Here is a 4983-nt window from a genome sequence, read left to right as displayed (position 1 = left end):
AGGCTTCCGCACTCACCTCCCCCGAGCGTGGCAGCTCTGCCCAGCCTCCTTTCTATCCCCGTGGTTCGGGTCAGCCTAAAGGGGCAGCTTAGCCCTGCCGCCACACTCAGAAAGAGGAGACAGAGTCAGGCCTGGTATTTCAAGCCTTTGTTGAGAGAAGGAAAGTCTGGAGTTTATGTACAAGAGAGAAGGAAGTGGTACATGTACAAAAAGGAGTGGGCCCCTGTATTCCCTCCCAGGGGCCGAGAAGAAACCGGCAGGGGACGGAGAAAATAGCTAAGACCGACATGACCCCGCCCCTGCCAACAAAACCTAGCTGGGGGAAGAAGGTGAGGACGTTCTTGGCACACCCTTTCTCTAGGCAGAGAAAACTAGTCCTCTGCCCACCTCGGCAAGGATAGTCAGCCTAGAACGCAAAGGGCCAAGGTCAGGGAGCATGGCATCTCTCCTCTCCCCTTATCACTAGGGCACACTGCCCAGGCTTAGGAGAGACTTGCTCCTGGTAAAAGACGATCTGAGACTGGCAGGGCCCCGCCCCAGGGCTCCCTAAGCTTGGACACTTCTAGATCGCAGCTGACCATTGGGTTGCAAAAAGTAAGGGGGAAAAAAGAAGGAAAAAATTGTTTTCTCCTCTCGTCCCTCTGGCTCTAGTTGTGGTGGGCCTAGGTGCCCGTTCATAGCCTAAAGCTGGAAATGGTTTTCTCCAGCCCTGAGCTGACCCTTGAGGAAATGATGTTGAAGACCTTGGGAGCAAAGTGCAGTACTGGAGGCACCAGGGAAGTGCCAGGCCCTGAAAGACCTAGTGCCCACAGTGGCGGCAGGCAAGATGCAGCTTTGAGAGCTAGGGTGGACACTGGGTTGAGAGCAGCATAGCCCTCTGCTGGGCCCTTGGCCAATTCCAGGGCTTCAGGTCTACTGGTTGGACTTGAAGGACTCAGGGTTGAAGTGCTTCTGCCTCCAAGAAGGTCTCAGTGGGGGCCTGGAGCCCGAGGGGGGCCAGCAGGCGGTGCGGCACTCCTGGCTTGGTGGCGAACGACAAGGGGCTGGTGGTAGAGGCCTGTAGGGGAAACAGAGGCCTGTGAACAGGCAGGGAGGCTGGACCAGGCCCACCTTCTGAGGGCCCAGCCGCACAGGCAGGGCCAGCCAAGAGCCAGCCGTGAGGTCGATGAGGGAGAAGATTAAAGACAGACTGGAGGGGATGGTCAGGGAGATTTCTGGGGCGGGCTCTGCACATTCAGAAGAACAGGTGGGGGTACTAGAGGCCACTGGGGAGTGACAGAAACAAGGTGGACTCAGCAAGATCTAGAAGCTGGGAAGAGACCCCAGGCAGATTGGATATCAGGAAACAGAGGTCAAGGGTCATCTGATGCCCCTGGGCAGAAGCCACTGCCAGAGCTCTTACAGGAGACAAGGACAAATGATACCTGGGCCCAGGACCAGAGACTCTCAGCCTCTGTGATCAGCGGCGGTGGCGTGCCTGGTCCTGCCTGTTTTGGCAACTCCCTACCCCTTAGGTCTTAGTAGAAGCCAGACAGCATTAGTGGGAGAGATAACCACTTCCCTGAGGGCACATGCAGGGGATAAGCCATGCTTCTCAGAGCATGGGGCATGCAAGGGAAGGAGTATGTGTCCCCATCACCACGGGGCTGCCAGAGGATGGTTCCAAGTCATGCAGGAGAGGAGGCGCCTGTGGGACCCAGCAGGAGTCCTGGGAGGTGGGCATGCAGAGAGGGCAACTGTGGTGCCCAGTACCTGTCAAGGGCCCCAGCCTTGGGGGTTAACAGTTTGACTCATCATGATGGGCTGCATCGCAGAAGAAGCGTGAGCCCCGCTTGGCAGTACGGGCCGTGAAAGGGACACTCTTCAGCACTGTGGCCCAGGAGAGAGACACAGTGGTCAGGCCCCATGGGGGTGGGGTAGGAGGAGGAGGGCCCAAAGGGCTATGGTTGGGGTTTGGGAGCTGGGCCCAGTGGCCAGGAACCAGGGATGGAAAAGGGCCCCACCTGTGATGATGTCCTCAATGGTACCATCCTTCCCCTCGTAAACAGGCCGGTGCTCCTTGGCCTGGCGCCGCCTCAACTCTGCAATTAGCTCCTGCTGTTGCCACTTGTTCCGCTGCGATGGGGTCTAGAGCCGAGCATTTGAAGAGAAAGGGAGTCACCGCTAACGTACCACGGGGCTGGTTCCTGCCCCGAGATGCAGTCTGAGGATGCCCTTGATTGTGCTCGCCCGCCAGCCCAGCCCCCATCATTGCCTAGGAATCCCCTCCCATAGCCCCCCTCTCCATCCCTCTGGACTCCATCATCAGGCCCTCTGGGTGGTCTGTGGGCTGCAGTTCTCCATCTCCTCTCCAGCTCTCTGCTCCACCCCCTCCTAATCCTTTGCCGTGTTTTCCAGGCCCCAGTTCTTGGTCCCACCCACCTTGGCATCCAGTTTCTTGGCTTCCTGAGCCAGCTGCTTCTCCCGCATTACCTCCTCCTGCTTCTTGCGGGCTTCATTCTCTTGTTCTGCTTCCTAAGAACCATGAAAGATGGTGTGTGTGTGTGTGTGTGTGTGTGTGTGTGTGTGTGTGTCAGTCACAGGGGCTGTGAGCTGTGAGGGGAGGGGCTGACACTGAGGGTGGAGAGTGGGTGTCAGTGGGACCAGCAACCCCAGGTGGCCACTCTCTGGAGGGGCACTTCCTGCCCCAAACAATGACAGGAAGGGCCTGGGCCCCCACCCTGCCCACCAGTTCACAGCTAAGAGGCCTGTGGCCAGCTTCCATCGCTCCCTCGCAGGACTCAGAGGAGGAGACGGAAAAGGCCCAAGCCTGAAGCCCAGCCCTCTCTCCCCCTACCAGTTTTCTCTCAGCCAAACTCCTCTTTAAAAGTCTCTCTTCTGCTCACCTTGTAAGAACGAATGAATCGGACAAATACTGGGAAGAATACAGAAGGAGGCGTGGTCTTGGGACTCTCACCAAAGTAGCGCACAACAGCATTGTAGGCCTCCTGGGGAGGGGGTGGGCAGAAGGGGTCAGCCTGGCGGGGAAGGAGAAGCCCGGCTCCCAGCAGGGGCAGGAGGCCCACAGGAAGCCGCAGCCCCCCACAGCTCCTGTGGGAGGGCAAAGAACTAGGGGCTCGCCAAGCCCCCTAGAGTGCGTCTCCAGAGGCAGCTGCCTGCCATCCCCAGCGCCCCCTCTCCCCACGATCAGCCAGCCAGCTGCTTGACAAAAGTTCTCTGACCCAAGAACCAGAACTAAGCCCGCCAGAGGCTCACGGCACCTTGGCCCCAGCCTCTCCCACCCACCTCCACCCTGTGCTCACCTCGGCTGTCTTGGCATCGCGCTGGAGCTTGTCCAGTTTGCCTTCGTTGGTGCTAAGGAAGCTGCGCAGGACGCTGTTGTCATGTATGCTGCACTCCCGCCGAATCAGCTCCATGCCCCGGCCCAGCTCCTTCACGTCTAGCAGCACGTTCTCCAGGGACACTGTTGTCACCAGAGCCCGGGCTGAGGACTACAGCCAGCTCCAGCCCTCCCGCTCAGCATGGGCTCACTCGGTTCCTCACGCCCCCCTTCCAGAGCTACCAGCGTGGACGGAGAGGGGCAAACCAAGCTAGCCAAGCTCTCACAGGGGCAAGGAAAAGGAAAAGAGGCCATGGGCTCATGACCCCCGAAGGTAGCAAGGGAAGGTGAGCCGCAGACTGCTGGGCTCCAAAACAGAGCTGCCCCAGGCCTGCCCCAGTTTCACGAGGGGGGCAAAAATAACAGCCACCCTATGTCTGTGGGGGGCTTTATGGGTTTTCTAAGCACTTCCCATACATCATAGAGACACAGGCTCTGGGGCCAGCTTGGGGGAGTTGGCAGTGAAGAGCCACCGCTGCCCTTCCCTTCCAGCTCCCACAGCACCCAAGTGGAAAGGGCTGGGTGGGGCCTGGTGCCTGTAGGAAGGCTCCCTCTGGGGTGGCCCCTGCCCATGGCCCCAGCGGAAAACTTTGAAGTGGTCAGAAAAAAGAAAACAAAAGCAAGAAAGAAAGGCACCCAAGTGCTCCCCCTCCTCATAGCTTCCAGGGATTGTCCTGAGCTGGACGCGAGGCAGGCTCCCTGGGCCAGGCTCCCCTCACCTGCCGCAGCTTTCTCCACAAAGTGCAGCTCATGCCAGAAGTTAGCCAGGTCTGGGTATTTCTCCTTTACTGTCAGGGCGATGAAATGCAGCAGTGTCATCTTCCTGTCAGTGGACTTGGTGTCCAGCAGCTGGTAGAGGGGGACAGCGGTCAGTGCAAGAGGGCTGAACACCCTGGCGCCCCAGCCGCTGCCCCATCCAGCTTCCTGGCCTCTTGCTGTCCCCACCATCTCACCAGATCCAGGCTCTGGAGCTTGAAGCCATACACAGCTCCCCGCTTGCTGCTGTTCATGTAGTTCCCCAGGGCAAGTATGATCTGTCCAAAGGAGGCACGGGAAGAACTCAGGGCAAGACCCGAGGGCTCCTTCCTCCTCTCTCTATAGCGCCAGGCCCCCACCCAGGACCCGGGAAGCCCCGGCACCTCCATCCCCAACCTCTCCCCACCTCCAACATCTGCTTCAGCTTCTGCGAGGACTTGACGGAGGCAGAGGCTGCAATGATGGCGTTGAGTTGCTGGAAGGCAAGATGAATAGCTGAGTGACCCCATGCCGGGATGCGGCAAAGTCAGGGAGGGGCTGGCAGGGGAGGGGACTAGCAGGTAAAGGGCGGAGGGGCGGCCGCAGACAACCATGATACAGGTGGGGGCCGTACCGGCGTGAGCATCTGCAGGTTGTCCTGGAAGTTGCCCAGGAAGGCCATGCCAGCCATTCGCTGGGTCAGCCGCTCCACCTTGCTGAAGAGCAGCATGAAGCGGTCCTCGGCCGCCAGCTCCTCCAGGGGCTGCCGCTCCCGCTCGTATTGCCGCAGCAGCTTCACCTCAGCCTCTGTGGGCAGGAAGCGCATCAGGCACTCCACGAAGTCCACGGGTAGTGTCTGGAGGTCAAAC

General features: G+C 59.4%; 1 protein-coding gene across 7 annotated transcripts in view; it reads right to left on the bottom strand.

Moving 5' to 3' along the window:
- Positions 1–919: 919 nt before the first annotated feature.
- The window catches only part of FMNL3 (formin like 3), a 54462-nt gene continuing 50398 nt past the window's right edge, over positions 920–4983 (bottom strand). For 5 of the 7 annotated variants that reach the window (XM_079937242.1, XM_079937244.1, XM_079937245.1 and 2 more), the window contains 10 exons: positions 4749–4983; positions 4542–4610; positions 4333–4413; positions 4099–4228; positions 3303–3463; positions 2886–2987; positions 2422–2514; positions 2004–2127; positions 1753–1869; positions 920–1057 (listed from right to left, as the gene is read on the bottom strand). In XM_079937242.1, coding sequence (XP_079793368.1) covers positions 1778–1869; positions 2004–2127; positions 2422–2514; positions 2886–2987; positions 3303–3463; positions 4099–4228; positions 4333–4413; positions 4542–4610; positions 4749–4983 — 1087 coding nt within the window. In that variant the 3' untranslated portion in view covers positions 920–1057; positions 1753–1777. The remainder of the gene's footprint in view (positions 1058–1752; positions 1870–2003; positions 2128–2421; positions 2515–2885; positions 2988–3302; positions 3464–4098; positions 4229–4332; positions 4414–4541; positions 4611–4748) is intronic. The other 2 variants (XM_079937243.1, XM_079937246.1) reach the window with 1 other exon arrangement.

The sequence above is a fragment of the Stenella coeruleoalba genome (assembly GCF_951394435.1).
Source record: "Stenella coeruleoalba genome assembly, chromosome: 11".
Classification (NCBI taxonomy): domain Eukaryota; kingdom Metazoa; phylum Chordata; class Mammalia; order Artiodactyla; family Delphinidae; genus Stenella; species Stenella coeruleoalba.
Note: the sequence above shows the minus strand (reverse complement) of the source record. Positions and strands in the feature narration are given on the sequence as shown.